Here is a 17,338-nt window from a genome sequence, read left to right as displayed (position 1 = left end):
TTGTTTACATTAGAAGTACGGTTTACGTTGCATTACGTTACTTACTCATAAATTGGATATAATTTTGTCTCATCTTTATTTTCATTGGTTAAATCTCCCAGGGCAATATCACTTTTGATGGACCGTGTGACCGTCTCAGGGCAATGTCACTGTTTCCGGAAGGTCACGTGACTGGTTTTTGACCAGTGCTAATTAGGATTTGTTCTTTATTCCAGCGTGCGGAGGAAAATCCTGCTTCAATGGCGGAACACTGGATATTGCCACGTGCCAGTGCACGTGTGCTAACAACTTTGGTCACACAATTTTAACCGGATCACTGTGTGAGACACGTAAGTGTGACATAGATAATAATACATGAGCGGCCGTTAGATACCATTTATCTTACAACTAAAAGTATCTAAAGAAGCAAAAGCCAGTTGCATACGTTTTTAAACAATGAGTTGTAAAATAAATAGAATCTAACGGACACGAATGTTGTTTTCTATTTTTTACATATCCTGAAAAAAAAGTTTTAAAATAAATTTATATGCCGTTTCCAACGAAAATCTATTTACGTCCCTTTCGCTTTTAGTTAACTTGTGCGTCACGGACAAGACAATTTCAGGTTATCTTGTACGTCACGGTGTGATCGATTAGACCGTTCTCTTTTTTTTTCATTCGATGGTGTGGTATTGGTGACCTGGTCATCACCTAGGAGCAGCCAGTCGTATGTCTTTAAAATATTAACACACGTATATGTGTTAACAAGTATATGTGTTAACGAACGATGTTCTCACCAACTGGTGTGTAAGAAATATTATTTATTCTAATACAACTGTCATATAAGCCATTTTTCCACTGGTTAATTTTCGTAATAAATCGGACGATAAATGTACGAAAGAAAGAAAGAAATGTTTTATTTAACGACGCACTCAACACATTTTATTTACGGTTATATGGCGTCAGACATATGGTTATGGACCACACAGATTTTGAGAGGAAACCCGCTGTCGCCACTACATGGGCCACTCTTCCGATTAGCAGCAAGGGATCTTTTATTTGCGCTTCCCACAGGCAGGATAGCACAAACCATGGCCTTTGTTGAACCAGTTATGGATCACTGGTCGGTGCAAGTGGTTTACACCTACCCATTGAGCCTTGCGGGGAACTTACTCAGGGTTTGGAGTCCGTATCTGGATTACAAATCCCATGCCTCGACTGGGATCCGAACCCAGTACCTACCAGCCTGTAGACCGATGGCCTGCCACGACGCCACCGAGGCCGGTATAAATGTACGATGTCATAGGCAACCAGGATTTACCCCGATGACAAAATTCCGAGAAATCGTGGGATATGCTATGTATGGTTACGTCATACTTCTACAAGCGTTTTCGTTGAATATCGTATGTAATGAGAAAAGACAATTAGGTAATCTGATTAAAATTAGCTCTACTGGTCTACCAGTAGATCTAACAGCATTGCGTGGACGCCCATGGCCAGGTGACATTTCATCTATAAATAACAATTTAAATATCGACCATGTCATGTCATAGGGTTTTACGTGCACATTCAGAACAAGCTGTTGTAGCGCACGCCAATATCGACCAGTTACACTTCGCCTTTTATAGCGTTATTCGGGAGCATGCAAATTCTAAAAATATCGGGCGACACTATTTATGCAATAGGCGAACTTGTTGGTCTATTTCAACATTAAAAAGCAGGTGGAAAAATGCAGTAATAATCTCTGGATTGTATACTAATATAAACGGATTTTATGGCTATACCATCACGGTTGGGGTTTTTCGTCTTGAAACGAATTTTATATAAAATTTTATATTGAAATTAGTTTCCGGCATACTTCGTAATTCTTCCGAATCATTTAGTATACCCTCGGCATAATCCCGAATGCTTTCAAATTCTTTTAAAATCACTGGCATGATTTTGCAAGTAAGGTAATAGTAATTAACCAGTGGAGCTAATTTTAATTAGATTGACAATTAGGTTTTTAAGATTTGTGGATAATATTATGCCTTAATTAATTCTGTGTTTCATTCCTTTCTTCCTTCCTTCCTTCTTTCTTTATCTCTTTCAATAATATTTATTTCTGTTCATATTTAAACTGAATAAATTTATATACTGAACAGCATTGAAAACGCACCACGAGTTGATGATAACAAATGTGAACGGGGCGTATATCAGCATTAAAAATGTCAATGAATAAGTACAGTACTACCTTAAAGACCATGCATGACGACGAACAACTTACAAGAACGATTGCCCGAACACTCCATGAAACACAACACCAAAACACAACATATTGCATGCATAGCATGAAAAACGTAAATTGAATGCGCAAATCATGTTGATTGGGGCTATAAAAGATGGTATCTGAAAAGCCACTTTCATTTATGAAGTAGTCATTGAGAGAACGTTAAGCCTTAGGCATGCTTCAAGTCGGCATTTCGTGTAGAGTCATCGCACAGCGGTTTGGATGCCACCGTTCAACAATAACTAGACTCCACAGGAGATACCAGCAGACAGGAACCACCAGGGACCGCCCATGTCCAGGCCAACGACGTGTTACGACACCACGACAAGATCGCCATATTGTTCGCCTCCATATTCGTGCCAGCTGCCATGACTGCACCAACTGTTCAAGGTCGACGAGGGGTTATCAGCGCAGACACTGTGCGTCGCCGTCTTCGCTCTGCTTGTCTGCGTGCTCAACGACCATATGTTGGACCTATCCTGACTGATCGACATCAACATAAGCGCCGACGTTTGGCAGGAAGGTATCGTCATTGGAGATTACAACGTTGGCATGGTGTGCTATTCTCTGACGAACCCCGTTTCCATTTAAGGAATGTTGATGGTTGGTTGCGGGTGTGGCGTAGGCGCGGAGAACGTTACCACAATGACTGCCTTGTCCAGACGGGGTGGAGGGATGGGATGGAGGGAGTGTCATGGTATGGGGCGGGATCAGTCATCATCACCGAACAGCACTCCATGTTTGCCGTGGCAGAATGAATGAATGAAGGAAATGTTTTATTTAACGACGCGCTCAACACATTTTATTTACGGTTATATGGAGTCGGACATATGGTAAAGGACCACACAGATATTGATAGAGGAAACCCGCTGTCGCCACTTGATGGGCTACTCTTTTCGTTTAGCAGCAAGGGATCTTTTATATGCACCATACCACAGACAAGATAGTACATACCACGGCCTTTGTTACACCAGTTGTGGAGCACTGGCTGGAACGAGAAATAGCCCAATGGGTCCACAGTTATCCATCTATTGCTGTTCACAATAAAAACATTTATTGCCCAGGTATTCTTTCCGAAATCCAAACATTTCTTGGTGGTGCATTTTCAATGCTGTTCATTATATGTTACTGTCATGGCATGTATGTATTATGGAGAAGGCCTAGTAAGTTGTTTAACTTCTGCCGAATCCATTTATTAAAAAACAAATCCCATTAAAATATGTTTCAGTCAATTAATTAGGTCCAAGACAGAGTGAAATTGTTTCGGTTATTACAGCTTCCTCCCCCATCCCGTTAATTACATATCATTTTTAGGCATCGTGAAATATCAATTATTACAGCATTACACCTACACCTATCTATCTATCTATCTATCTATCTATCTATCTATCTATCTATCTATCTGTGTATCTGTGTATCTATGTATCTATCTATCTATCTATGTATCTATCTATCTATCTATCTATCTATCTATGTATATGTGTATCTGTGTATCTACATTATCTATCTATCTATCTGTCTGTCTGTCTGTATATCTATCTGTCTGTATGTCTATCTATCTGTCTATCTGTCTGTCTATCTGTCTATCTATATATCTGTCTATTTACATGTCGATCAACCTGTCTACCAGTCTACTTATCTATCTACTACCTATCTATATAACTAAACTTGGCTGGTTGAAATGGTATTTTGTTATTTCAGTGACTTGCGGAGCGACCTCCGAAGGCACTACATGTAGTGTAACGGATTGTGAGACATTTGGTTTTACTTTTGGAGCCAAATTCTGCCCAGCAACGTGTAAAGTCTGTCCAAGTATGTTTGTTTTGCTCCTACAGAATCTGTCACTTTGTGGCAAACGATAATATATATTACTGATCGTTAAAACGATTAATCTCACATTTTCTTTTGTAAAATATCATCGTTTTGTAAGTGAATTTGCAGTTTCGTAAATAAATCAATAATAAATAATAATAATAACAATAATAATAATAATGATGATGATGATGATAATAAATATAATAAATATAACCGCAAGCGGTAATGACGGATTCCGAAGCTAACATAGCTGTACATTACTCACATATGTAGAGGCCTACGTTAGTTAATTATAGGAATAATTACCACCCCCCCCCCCCCCTACACACACACACACACGAACTTTCTTTACAAACAACAATAATATTTTTTTTAAATCACAAATGAAACATGATATGACTCCTTTAAGAAAGCTGACCTCACAAAAAGCAGGCAGAGGGCGTTGTGTATTGACCGTAAACTCACTGTGTCATCAGTCTTCAAACAGGTGACTGCAGTAGCCACGCGTGCAGCTTGTATTTTGGTAGTGCTATTTTATTTTGTCTTGCCGTATTAACAAATAACATTACACTTGTTTCAAATTTTACACATTAATAAAGCAGGAAATTATTAATCCTAATATACTCTTCAAAAGAAGAAACGCAAAATCACATTGTCGTAACATTTGGAGAATTGATTTAATTATTGAATGGTGAGTCCGATAATTACCAAATGTTGCAGGATTGTTCACAATTCACTCTAGTCCATTGTGAGTAAGTGATAGGACACACCACCAAGGTTAAGGTCATCTGGAGTCAATACCGGGTGTGGCCTCCGCGTGTGTTGACAACTGCCTGGCACCGCCTGCCCATTGAAGCAACCAGAGTACGGATGACGTCCCGGGGGATGGTGGCCCACTTGGCCTGCAAGGCTGCTGCCAGCTCGGGCAGGGTCTGGGGCTGTGGTTGTCGCTGTCGGAGGCGTCGGTCCAACTCGTCCCATAGATGCTCAATTGGGTTCAAATCCGGTGATATCGATGGCCAAGGAAGGACATTAATGTTGTTGTTCTGTAGGAAAGCCGTTGTGAGACGTGCTGTGTGAGGCCTGGCGTTGTCATGTTGGAACACTGCGTTGGCGTTGGCCATAACTGGAACGATGTGTGGCCGGAGGATCTGGTCAATGTAGCCCTGTGCATTCAGGTTGCCCTGCACGTGGACCAGGTCAGTTCTGCCAGTGTGTGAGATGGCTGCCCACACCATGACACTACCCCCGCCGAATCTGTCCACTTCCTGCACGCAGTTTGCCGCATAACGTTCACCACGACGCCTATACACGCGACATCTTCCATCATGACGTCGGAGCAGAAATCGGGACTCGTCACTGAACCACACCTGTCTCCATCGCAGTTGAGGCCATTGTCGATGAATCTGGCACCACTGCAGTCGGAGTCGACGGTGTTGTGGTGTTAAGATGACACCTCGAACTGGACGTCTGGCACGAATTCCTACCTCACGTAGGCGGTTCCGTACGGTCTGGTCGGATATCCTGCGCAAACCTGATATTGCTGCGGCTGTGGAGGTGGCAGTAGTCAATCGTTCCCGAAGGTGGCGTACTCGGATGTAGCGGTCCTGCCCGGGGGTAGTGACCCGTGGTCGACCGGATCTAGGGAGGTCACGTGTTGATTCATGTTACTGGTAACGGTCCCACAGTCTGGAGATGGTGCTTGGGGACACATGGAATGCCCTGGCAACGGCCGTTCTGGATTCGCCTGCGTCTAGTCGGCCGATGGCATTGTTTCTCTGCGGTTCACTGAGACGTGGCATGTCCTGGATTGTCAACTGTCGGCCAGATACAGAGGCCGGGCAAGCGAACACCCTGCACTTTTATACTGTCGGTGTTCATGTTGCACGTGCAGACAACGCACGTGCAGTGGTGACATGGTTTGCAAGTGGCTGCGTTTTTGCGAATATTCACATTTTGGAACTTTATTGTACAGTAGCTGCGTTTTATCGAATGTAACCGTGGAAATGTGTTTGGGACATGCAATGACCTTATATTCACAAAGCATGAACCGGTAGGAAACATAAAATCGGAGTTATAACCCATTTGTACCCTTTTGCGTTTCTTTTTTTGAAGAGTATATATACATTTTATTTTTATCAACGGCAATAGATTTAAAGATACAAACAGTGCAAAAATATGTATCATTCATTTGTAGAATCTTATCTGCAAAAGTTCAAAAATTAAACCATTTAAATCGACAGTTTATTGCGCTCTAACGAGTAGATCATAACAGTGAAAACAATATTTGTGTAAGATGAAAATTTCTCGATATTTTAGAAATGAACAAAATTGCGCGAAACATTTCAAATCCCCATTCCTCCGAAAGTAGGCATCTGATTAATTCTTTATTTTAATACTCGTTAGTAGAAATTAAATCTTTAGACATTTTACCTGTAAGATTCACAGAAACTGCCGAACAAACTGAAATTATACATAATTCGCAATAGAGGCCAATACACATAACCTACATGTGTATGCACACAATTGCTTAATACAATCAATTCCCACGAAGTACCCAACTACCCACGAAATTTCAGCCAAATCGGCCCAGAACCTTTCTTACACAACAGAGGCGACAATAATAATAATAATAATAATAATAATAATAACAACAATAATAATAACAACTATAATAATGATAAGACTAATGATAATAAATCAAAAACAATACGTACACATGAATTACATATTTCAACAATGTTCCGGTTAAATACGTAGGTACTGACAGGTTTCTTCCTGTAGTGTGCGTATTAATGATTATGTGTCGGAGATTCGCTATTAAATGTGCTGATGGTAGATCAATAGTCGCCATTCATGATACAGCTTCTAATACACACCAATGGTTTTAAAGAGACCGTCCCGAGTTTGCAGCCATTGTAAGATGTTTGCGATAACAGAGCCTTTTTGTCGACTACTATTTCATACTAAATACATTTTCTTGTCTAGAATACCAGTGTCTGTATATCGAATGTGCTTGCGGTCGTATACTAATGTTTGTAGCACTCCGTTTTTATTTTAATTAGTGATATATATATATTTTAGTACGTACGAAATTATTGGGAGGTAAAATCCGGTTTGGGCTACTTCAATGTTTGTAGCACTCCGTTTGTAGCACTCCGTTTTAACTTTAATTCGTGATATGTATTTTTTAGTACGTACGAAATTATTGGGAGGTAAAATCCGGTTTGGGCTACTTCAAGCATTAGGATAACAACAAACACATTGTAAATACAGACACTGATATTTTAAATTTAAAAAATGTATTTAATTTGTATGTTGCGTCATCGAAAAGACTCTATAGGTCGGAAACATTTTACAATGGTTGTAAACTCGGGACTGTCCCTTTAAAAAAAATATCGTTAACTGATTACTAATTATATTACACAGTTTCAAGGTCACATTATTAGGCTGATGGCTAATTATCATGTTTTGTCTTCTTCTTTTTTTTTTAGACACATGCACCCTGAATTGTCAAAATGGCGGCTACCTGAACTATGTATCTGACCAAACCGAAACTCGATGTGCCTGTTACTGCCCAACCGGCTTCACTGGCACTGAATGCGCTACAAGTAAAAGAAACAGTTTATTTATTTATTTATTTATTTTTAGAAAGGTAAACGATAATTGTGTAACGACACCTCAGCATATTTTAAACTGCGGCTATTTTGGTGTCTTGTATACACTTGATCGAGAGAAAGTCAAAGTTTGTTTTGTTTAACGACACCACTAGAGTACATTGATGTCGTAATCATCGGCTATTGGATATCAAACATTTCATAATTTTGACGTATAGTGTTTGAGAGGAAACCCGCGACATTTTAAAATTAATAGCAAGGGATCTTATATATGCACCATCCCACACTGCATAACACATACCACAGCCTTTGATATACATGTCGTGGTGCACTGGGGAGGGGGGGGGGGGAGGCGGAATGTAGCCCAGTGGTAAAGCGCTCGCTCGATGCACGATTGGTCTGGGTTCGATCCCCGTCGGTGGGCTCATTGGGCTATTTCTCGTTCCAGCCAGTGCACCACGATTAGAATATCAAAGGCCGTGGTATGTACTACCCTGTCTGTGGGATGGTGCATAGAAAAGCCTTGCTACTAATCGAAAAAAAAAGAGTACTCTATGAAGTGGCGACAGCGGGTTTCCTCTCTCAATATCTGTGTGGTCCTTAACCATATGTCTGACGCCATATAACCATAAATGAAATGTGTTGAGTGCGTCGTTAAATAAAACACTTCTTTCCTTTCCTTTCTATAAGGTAAGTCTTGTTTACCAAAGCTATCGATCGATTTTTGCACCAGAACACAATCCCTGGAACTAAGAAAATGTATATTGCAAAAAACATGCCTTGGAAAGAGAAATCGGATATAGTCCACAGCAAAACAAGTGCCGTGGAGAATTAAAAACTCCACCGCAATCACCACGGCATTGCCGATTGCCGTGGGCAATTGTAGGGGTAGCAAGATCATTCAGAGGCTTTTTGGCCCACGCAATTCCCCAGTTAGCGTTTCTGCACATCATCCGTTGCTTGCTTTCCCCACAGCCTGCTGTGTGGGTGAGACCGCGATGACAGGAGGTTGCGAGGTTCCTGGGAGTTTGTTCTTCTCTTCTTTTTCTATTTTCCACCATTGTGTGACACCCAATAGGCGATATATGCTGGGATGTCGTTAAACATTCATCCATTTTCTATTTTCCACGTAGGATTTTAAAAATCCAAAAGTTAAAATTACATTATATACTATACCATGCCTTTTATCAGGGGTATGGTATGAGCCGTCACACGCGAAAAACTACAACTTAGCATAACGTCAGAAAGCGAGTAAACGCGGCTTAATGTTTGACGTCGCTTTCTTTGATGTTGAAAAAGACAGTGACGTCGTTGGTGCTGTAATTTTACATTGTATAATTAAGATAGTGCGCTAATACCTGAGACTGATTTTTTTGAGGTTATTAACTGTTATTTGTAAAATAATAATAATAATAAAAATAAATGTTTTCCAGTAACAACTCATATATTTTTCACTCATCTCAGTTTCCAAAAGCACTACACTCTCTTATTCCATTACTTTCACTCAATACAATACAATACAATCACACCTCTCTCGCACTCCTGTCTAGAGATGTTTTGCTCATTTTAGATACAGATACCACTACGACGACGCCAACAACGACGACGCCTACTACAACAACACCAACTACGACAACACCAACAACGACGACACCAACTACGACGACACCAACAACGACAACACCAACTACAACAACGCCAACTACCACGACACCAACAACGACGACACCAACTACCACGACGCCTACTACAACAACACCAACTACGACAACACCAACAACGACGACACCAACTACAACAACGCCAACTACGACAACACCAACAACGACGACACCAACTACGACGACACCAACAACGACAACACCAACTACAACAACGCCAACTACGACAACACCAACTACAACAACGCCAACTACCACGACACCAACAACGACGACACCAACTACCACGACGCCTACTACAACAACACCAACTACGACAACACCAACAACGACGACACCAACTACAACAACGCCAACTACGACAACACCAACAACAACAACGCCAACTACGACGACCCCAACTACTACAACACCAACTACCACGACCCCAACTACCACAACACCAACCACAACAACACCAACTACGACGACGCCAACCACAACAACACCAACTACTACAACGCCAACTACCACGACGCCAACTACCACGACGCCAACTACTACAACACCAACTACTACAACGCCAACCACAACACAACCAACTACGACGATGCCAACTACCACGATGCCAACAACGACGACAGGTAAAAAAAAAGGAAAAAAACAAATCACATGTGAAAAAAACCTACCTAAAAACTTCACGTGAAAAACAAAATATAACTGACTTTTAACTATTAGCACGCTTACGTTGAACATCAGAAAGTCACGGCATTGCAAATGTAGGTCTAAAAGAATCTTTTGGTGTGGTTTTTTCCACATTCTCAGTTAACTCTACATAGGGTGTCCCTAGTTATATGCACAGAATTGTAGTAGTTCACAAAAGAAGGGCTTTGACAAGAAGGGAAGGTGGTGATCGGGAGGGGTTATAACACATGCACTCGACACAGATGAGTAGGCCTATACATGAATAAAATTCTAAATTTGTTATATAACTTGATATATTTCCCCAATATTTTGCTTACGGTATAATCTCTTCATACATGACACATTTATTGCCACTTAACGTGTATTTACATATACCAGTGGTGGATCCAGAAAATCCATATGGGGGGGGGGGGGGGGGGGGCAATGACATGAGGCGAAATGCCAATGGAACTTTTGGGGAAGTTTGGTGGGGATCGTGAAAAATTAAAATTAATATATAATAAAATTATAACTGTCGCAAAATTAAGAATTAAGATCTGCCTCTGTATACAAGAAATTTTGATCCCTACTACATGTATATAAAAGATACAAGGTCCGTCACTCGCCGTTTTGGTGCGATTTTCTTATTTCTTTTATATAGTAGGGATCGAAATTTATTGGAATACAAACTTGTTCTTAGTCGGTAACAAGTGTATGATTCTCGATTTAGATCAATGTGACTTAAGCTGTGAACACAGTGGTGTTTTAGACTCCGACGAATGTGAGTGCACGTGCAGGCCTAACTTCTATGGTGTCACCTGTGAGAAAAGTAAGTGTCTTTGTTGCATGTATAATTTTATAATATGTTCTAGTGGTGTCGTTAAACAAAACAAACTTTAGTATAATTTTATGGTACCATTCATTTTGTTAACGTAAATATTACCTCCTGTAAAATATAATACTTAAAATACACATGTATGATATTTGTGGAAAACATCTGAAAACAAGGCGAACATTCTGGAACAGATAAGGTTGGCAGTTACACCTGCACTCTTATTAGTAACCAACATGCAGGTAACTGTGAGTAAGTGCAGAACTGCAAGTACAGTTACTTTACGTTGGCTGTTCCAGTAGTTGCTGCGTACATCCTTATATCAAAAAAGGAGACTATCTAACTAATTTGATGGTAATTTGTTACAAATCTTTTTTGATTTGCAAGAGACTTTTTTGTAAAAAAAAATGTTTCGATAGTTGTTATGGGTTCAAAACGTAATACATGTCCTAAGTTTTAATAGAAGTTTAAAAGTTACATGCCAATTAATCGGTTCCAGTTTGACGCAAACGGACTACCGGTATACACCGAGACATTATCACCATCTTGTATTCTTCCAGACTGTTTCAGAGAAGCAGTGTCTGCGGCACGTGAACGAATCACATATCTCTGTGAAAGGAGTACCCTGTACACTGCTTGGTGCGCTAGAACATGCAACGCTTGCACTGCAGGTAAAACAGCGATATCGTTAGCTGATACACAGATAATACCGTATGTATGTATGTATGCCCACAAATGACTATCAGGTCAGATGTCGGGAATTAACGTGCTTATATCGATTTAATGTTCAAGCACGCTCGTTGCGAGCACGATTTCTGACTAGGGCCAGAAACTGCTCACAACGAGAGCGGTGGGAACAGTGTTAGTAAACAAAAAACAAAACAAAAAACAAACACACACACACACACACACACACACACACACAAACGTCATGTTGTGAAAGGCACAAGAGTACACGCTGTATTTTGTATTTTTATGTTTTATTTTATCTTTTAGTGGGGGGGGGGGGGGGGGGGGGGGGCGGGGCGACGTAGCCAAGTGGTAAAGCGGTCGCTTTATGCGCAGTCGGTTTAGGATCAATCCTCGTCGGTGGCCCCATTGGGCTATTTGTCGTTCCAGTCAGTGCTCCACAACTGGTGTGTATGTACTAACCTGTCTGTGGGATGGTGCATATAAAAGATCCCTTGCTGCTAATCGAAAAGAGTAGCCCATGGAGTGGCGATAGCGGGTTTCCTCCCTATATCTGTGTGGTCCTTAAACATATGTCTGACGCGATATATCCGTAAATAAAATATGTTGAGTGTATTTGCCTTCTTTTAAAAAAAACTTTATTTTATTGATATACCGTAGTTGTTCAGTAAACGATCTCCTTAGGAATGAGCAAACTAATTAATTAAGCGTTACTTGCATTAAAACAATAGCCACAATCTTCACCGGTACCGTGTGTCTGGTTGTCCTACCCACCACTACGTTAAGCTTTGTAGAAAAATCTCTATCCTAACATAATTTAACTGGACGTGGTATGTACTATCCTGTCCCTTGTTGCTAATGGGAAAATGAAGAAGGTTTCCTCTAACACCATACGTCATAATTACCAAATGTTTGACATACAATAACCGATGATTATTCAATCAATGTGCTCTATTGGTGGCGTTAAACAGAACAAAGTTTTAACTTTAACTTGACGTTTCAGGACGGCGGTGTAGAAATCGTTACCGACGGTTCTGTCGGATATTCGGGCGAAGAAATATTATCCAGGCAGTAGTAGGATTCTGCAACGATCGTGATGGCGACGATTGCCAGCGGCTTTGTCGACGATTTACCTAAGTAAGTAACTAATCTGATAAGTAAACAACTAGTTTTGGTCAATATATAACTAGTTTTGCTAAGTAAATATCTAGTTTTGTTCAGTAAATAACTAGGTTTGCTTAGTAAATAACTGATTTTTTTGGGGGGGGTAAATAACTAATTTTGCTAAGTAAATAACTTGTTTTTCTTAGTAAATAACTAGTTTTGTTCAATAAATATCTAGTTTTGTTTAGTAATTAACTAGTTTTGTTCAGTAAAGTACAAGTTTGTCTTAGTACATAACTAGTTTTGTTAAGTAAATAATTAGTTTTGTTCAGTAAAGAACTAGTTTTGTTAAGCAAATAGCTAGTTGTGTTTAGTAAATAATTAGTTTTGCTAAATAAATAACTAGTTTTATTCAGTCAATAATTAGTTTTGTTTAGAAATTAACTAGTTTTGTTCAGTAAATTATAAGTTTATTTTAGTAAATAACTAGTTTTGTTAAATAAATAGATAGTTGTGTTCAGTAGATAAGTCGTTTTGTTCCGTAAATAACTAGTGTTGTTAAGTAAATGGCTAGTTTTATTCATGAAAGCGATTTGAGTCTGCTGCCAGTGTTAAAATGCTTCCAAACAATACAGGCCTTTGAACGACCACAATTTCATATTAAATTCATTTTCTCTTTATAAATCTTAATGTTTGAAATAGCTCATATTTTATTTTACATTTGTTTTTTCATATAACCTATTGTTTCGTAGTATAAAACTAGCTCACGTAAGAACGTGCACCCAAGACAGTCGTTAAAAGTCTCTATTAGTTAAAATACGTTACAATAGCAGCAGCAAATTCGCAGGCGGGTGGGCCGGGGTGTATGTGTGTATGTTGAAGGGATGGTGATTCTAGAAAAAACCCAAACATTTTTAGATGCATTGTATCCTTTGTTAAATATTAAAATAAATGCTACTCAGATACGTTTGATTACAAGGGTGTTGTCTATCTCAGTCTGAAGAAACGTTTGTTTCATTCACCAGAGCACACTGATTTATTAATCATCGGCTATTGGATCTCAGACATTTGGTAATTTTGACATATAGTCTTAGAGAGGAAACCCGTCACCTTTTCCATTAGTAGAAAGATATCTTTTATATGCACCATCCCACAGACAGGATAGCACATACCACGTGGTGCACTGGCTGGAACGAGAAATAGCCTAATTAGTAGAAAGATATCTTTTATATGCACCATCCCACAGACAGGATAGCACATACCACGTGGTGCACTGGCTGGAACGAGAAATAGCCCAATGTGTCCACCGACAGGATCGATCCCAAACCGATCGCGTATCAAGCAGGCGCTTTACCACTGGGCTACATCCCGCCGCTTACACATTGTATTTGTATCCTTTCTGAAATATCAAATTAAATGCTGCTCATGATTTCATGGACTGTCTTGCTCAGTCCAAAAAAGGTCTCCTGAGGTATTTGGATCGTAGGATCAAACCCCCTCGCTGGACCCATTCTCTGATTATTTTTCGCCATCCCATCCAGTGCCCCACGACTGGTATATCAAAGGCCGCGATATGTGCTGTCCTGTCTGTGTCTATAAAATATCCCTGGTTGCTAATGGAACAATGTAAGTCGGTATGTCAGAATTATCAAATGTTTTGACATCCAATAGCCGATGATTACTAAATCAGTGTGCTCTAGTGATGTCGTTAAACAACGCACTTCAACATTCGTTTAATTTCAATGAATTTACAATTTTATTTATTATATCTGTTTTATCTTTGCAGGACATACGCTTTTCAGCCATTCGTCGTAAAACTCGCATTGTGCTCTTTATGAAACATCTTGGAGAAACAAGCGAAACAAATAATAATAAAAATAATAATAACAGCATTACGTGTGTTTCATTCATTTTTCTTGTGTTTGTTTTTGCGTGCAACATTTGACATTATATGACTGATAGAAATCAGATACGAGTAAATAATCGTTCGTTTAAGTCTGATGGGAAAACTTTTATAATAAACCACTCCACAAAATGAACAAATGTTTTGTTTTATTAATGGGACAACTCCACAAAATGAACATTTGTAGGCATACCAGTGTGTGTGTGTGCGCGCCGATGTCTGTCTGTCTCTCTCTCGCTTGATGCGCGGTCGGTCTAGGATCGATCCCCATCGGTGGGCCCATTGGGCTATTTCTCGTTCCAGTCAGTGCAACACCGACAGGTATATCAAAGGCTGTAGTATGTCCACTTCAGAACGTAAAAGTGGTTTCTTGGGTGACTGAGATGTACCTGGCATTGAATGTTTTACCATCAACATGGATAATGCAATGGATCCTTTTCCCCTACCTTTGCCATACATGTATCTAACGGTAAAGTTTCTGAAAAAGGAACTCTATTTTACAGAAACCATATAATGTGAAACATATTTGATGTCCAATCCGTATCTTTTAAGGTTCTGCTCATGTCTTTGACCCTTTACCCTCTGCTTACCTAATGTATCAACCAATCATGTATCTAGCCCTCAATAATTAGTAGTACATCTTAGGGCAGAGATGATTTTTACTTGTAGAATGCAGGAAATTGCATTTAAGGACATCTAGTTTTAAACATTTTACGGGAGTGCATAACCCCCGAACCACCTAGTATGGAAAATTGTTTAACGTGCACATTCAGAGCAAGCTGTTGTAACGCACGCCTGTCCTGGGTACAAGTCCGTCCAGGACAGGAAAGGGTTGGGGTGGGTGAAGGAGGATCGCCTGCACTAGCAGGTGCAAGGGAGCACTAGCAGTCCAACCATAGTTAGTAACAGGCGGGGGTGGGTGTGTGGTGGAGGTGGGGGGAGTGGTGCTATGGTGCTATGTAATTTGGAATATCCCGTAGGATTAAGCCAAAGGGAAATGAGTGCGCATTTTGATGAAGGAAGTTTGGCGCAATTTTGATGGTCGTTCTAAAAAAAATAAAGGGTAGGAAGCTACGTATAGGTTTGGAATTTAGTTGAGTGAGTGAGAACTCTTTATACGTGCCTCTATACCACGAAGGTTTCAGGCACGCCCATCTCTGGCATCGCCAGTGACTAAGTCCGGGACGGGAGGGAGAGGGTAAGTTTGAGGTGGGCGGAATTTGGAATAAGAATTTAGTAGTTAGGTCAAAGACTTAAAGCCAAAAATGGAGAACTAATCAGTCTACTAAAGTCTGGAACAAATAAAGTTTAATCCAAAAATAAACTTTGAGTGCTCGGCCGAAAAAGCTGAAAGTGATTTGAGCAATTTTGACGGGCACCAAAAATAAAGTGTGTCGGACTATTTAAAAAAAATTAATAATAATTAAAAAAAATTAAAAAATAAACATAAGTTTTTGAACAGAAGCTACAAAATGTTAAGTCCGCCTGAGCCCTTACCTGGAGGCAAAGGTTAAAAAAGGTGGTGGTTCTGGTTGATCTATGCAGAAGTCTTGAAGTGTGGTAGCTTCTTCGCAAGTTCTCCCGAGAGCGGGGACATGCGTTGGTAGTCCACCGTGAAAGAAATCTCCAGGAGTCGCGGCCTCGGTGGCGTCGTGGCAGGCTATCGGTCTACAGGCTGGTAGGTACTGGGTTCGGATCCCAGTCGAGGCATGGGATTTTTAATCCAGATACCGACTCCAAACCCTGAGTGAGTGCTCCGCAAGGCTCAATGGGTAGGTGTAAACCACTTGCACCGACCAGTGATCCATAACTGGTTCAACTAAGGCCATGATTTGTGCTATCCTGCCTGTGGGAAGCGCAAATAAAAGATCCCTTGCTGCCTGTCGTAAAAAGAGTAGCCTATGTAGCGACAGCGGGTTTCCTCTAAAAACAGTGTCAGAATGACCATATGTTTGACGTCCAATAGCCGATGATAAGATAAAAAATCAATGTGCTTTAGCGGCGTCGTTAAATAAAACAAACTTTACTTTTTTTCTCCATATAACCGTAAATAAAATGTGTTGAGTGTGTCGTTAAATAAAACACTTCTTTCTCCAGGAGTCGATGTATGGTGTTGTTATCCATGTCTAGTGTTAACACTGCCTGGATGTAAATAGAGCCACGCCGAACTGTTAGCAGGATGACGACCCCGGGATGAAACTCCGTCCCCGTCACTGGTGTAAAGTCGTACCCGCCTTCCTGCTGTTCGACAGGAACAAGTAGCGATGGGTCCCGATCGGCGTGAGTAACTCGGCCGTGATGGTGATCTCGGTCTTGATGCACCGTCGATACTTGGATCGCAGCTTGCCGAGGTTAATCTGCCAGTCCTCCTGGGTTGATTGAATATGCTCTGTTCGCCTCCTCTTCGGTTCCTTCTCGGCCGCCGGCTCCACAGAAGGTAGTGTTGCCATCTGCTCAACACTGGCTTCACCATCGGTGCGGACGGGAGCCGGTGGGGCAGAAGTAGGAAGTGCTTCGGGAGTAGCTGGAGCCTCAGCCACCATGCCATGTGTGTGTGTGTGTGGGGTGGGGTGGGGGCTGCTGTCTTCGTCATCTTCGATGTCGTAGGATGGGCAGGGCGCGACGAAGCAGAAGGGACCGCCACTGGCAGTTGAGCTGCTAGTTTATCCCCCCTGTGCCGCCCCTGGCGCGCGTCTCCTCTTCCGAGTCTTCTTCAGCTTCTTGATTTATCCGTACACCAAAGTCATGGTCGCCCGTGAACCGGTGTACGTAACACGAAACTCAGCTAACACGCCAAACGAAGAG

The 17,338-nt window shown here is 40.8% G+C and overlaps 2 protein-coding genes across 2 annotated transcripts in view; both read left to right on the top strand.

Annotated features, from left to right (window-relative positions):
* Positions 1-8,918, top strand: part of LOC121369879 (cysteine-rich venom protein-like) — a 56,076-nt gene extending 47,158 nt beyond the window's left edge. The window contains exons 7-10 of the mRNA XM_041494957.1: positions 216-329; positions 3,950-4,060; positions 7,558-7,674; positions 8,872-8,918. Of these exons, the coding sequence (XP_041350891.1) occupies positions 216-329; positions 3,950-4,060; positions 7,558-7,674; positions 8,872-8,918 (389 nt within the window). The remainder of the gene's footprint in view (positions 1-215; positions 330-3,949; positions 4,061-7,557; positions 7,675-8,871) is intronic.
* An 897-nt stretch (positions 8,919-9,815) lies between these two features.
* On the top strand, positions 9,816-14,522 carry LOC121370717. The gene is made up of 5 exons (XM_041496131.1): positions 9,816-9,964; positions 10,735-10,833; positions 11,397-11,507; positions 12,530-12,663; positions 14,417-14,522. The coding sequence occupies exons 1-4, from the start codon at positions 9,931-9,933 to the stop codon at positions 12,661-12,663; spliced, it is 378 nt and encodes a 125-aa protein (XP_041352065.1). The 5' UTR covers positions 9,816-9,930; the 3' UTR covers positions 14,417-14,522.
* Positions 14,523-17,338: the final 2,816 nt, after the last annotated feature.

The sequence above is a fragment of the Gigantopelta aegis genome, chromosome 4 (genome assembly GCF_016097555.1).
Source record: "Gigantopelta aegis isolate Gae_Host chromosome 4, Gae_host_genome, whole genome shotgun sequence".
In the NCBI taxonomy this organism is placed as follows: Eukaryota; Metazoa; Mollusca; class Gastropoda; order Neomphalida; family Peltospiridae; genus Gigantopelta; species Gigantopelta aegis.
The sequence above is the reverse complement of the archived record's forward strand: the minus strand, read 5'-3'. Positions and strand labels throughout refer to the sequence as shown.

Bases quoted from the DNA above. Each gene is read 5' to 3' on its own strand.
- LOC121370717 (XM_041496131.1), top strand. From the start codon at position 9,931: ATGCCAACTACCACGATGCCAACAACGACGACAG. The intron at 10,834-11,396 runs GTAAGTGTCTTT...GTATTCTTCCAG, and splicing joins TGGTGTCACCTGTGAGAAAA to ACTGTTTCAGAGAAGCAGTG. The intron at 11,508-12,529 runs GTAAAACAGCGA...TTGACGTTTCAG, and splicing joins ATGCAACGCTTGCACTGCAG to GACGGCGGTGTAGAAATCGT.